The sequence below is a fragment of the Fulmarus glacialis genome, unplaced genomic scaffold, assembly GCF_000690835.1.
Source record: "Fulmarus glacialis isolate BGI_N327 unplaced genomic scaffold, ASM69083v1 scaffold30431, whole genome shotgun sequence".
In the NCBI taxonomy this organism is placed as follows: Eukaryota; Metazoa; Chordata; class Aves; order Procellariiformes; family Procellariidae; genus Fulmarus; species Fulmarus glacialis.
Genome location: NW_009191351.1, coordinates 1,640 through 1,872, shown reverse-complemented (window position 1 = coordinate 1,872; position 233 = coordinate 1,640). Strand labels below are relative to the sequence as shown.

At 66.1% G+C, this 233-nt stretch overlaps 1 protein-coding gene across 1 annotated transcript in view; it reads right to left on the bottom strand.

Annotated features, from left to right (window-relative positions):
- LOC104083253 (ras GTPase-activating protein 4-like) overlaps window positions 1–233 on the bottom strand; it is a gene marked incomplete at its 5' end in the record, with an annotated part of 3,130 nt that overhangs the window by 1,631 nt on the left and 1,266 nt on the right. Inside the window, one exon of the mRNA XM_009586671.1 lies at window positions 6–120. Coding sequence (XP_009584966.1) covers window positions 6–120 — 115 coding nt within the window. The remainder of the gene's footprint in view (window positions 1–5; window positions 121–233) is intronic.

Genomic DNA, 233 nt, shown 5'->3' with positions numbered 1-233 from the left:
GTCATTCCTGCCGACAAGGTCCCAGTCCCACACCTCCACGCACAGCTTCTCCCCGGCGGGCTCGGCCAGCTCGAACTCGAAGGTCTCGTTCCAGCGGGGGTAGCAGGATTTCTTGATCACCTGCAAAGGCAACAGCTTCATCCCCCCTCGCCGGGTGGGTCCGACACCCTCCCTTGGGGACACCAAGCTGGGGAAGCTGGGGGACAGGGACGGCTCCTGGCCAGGGTCCGGGC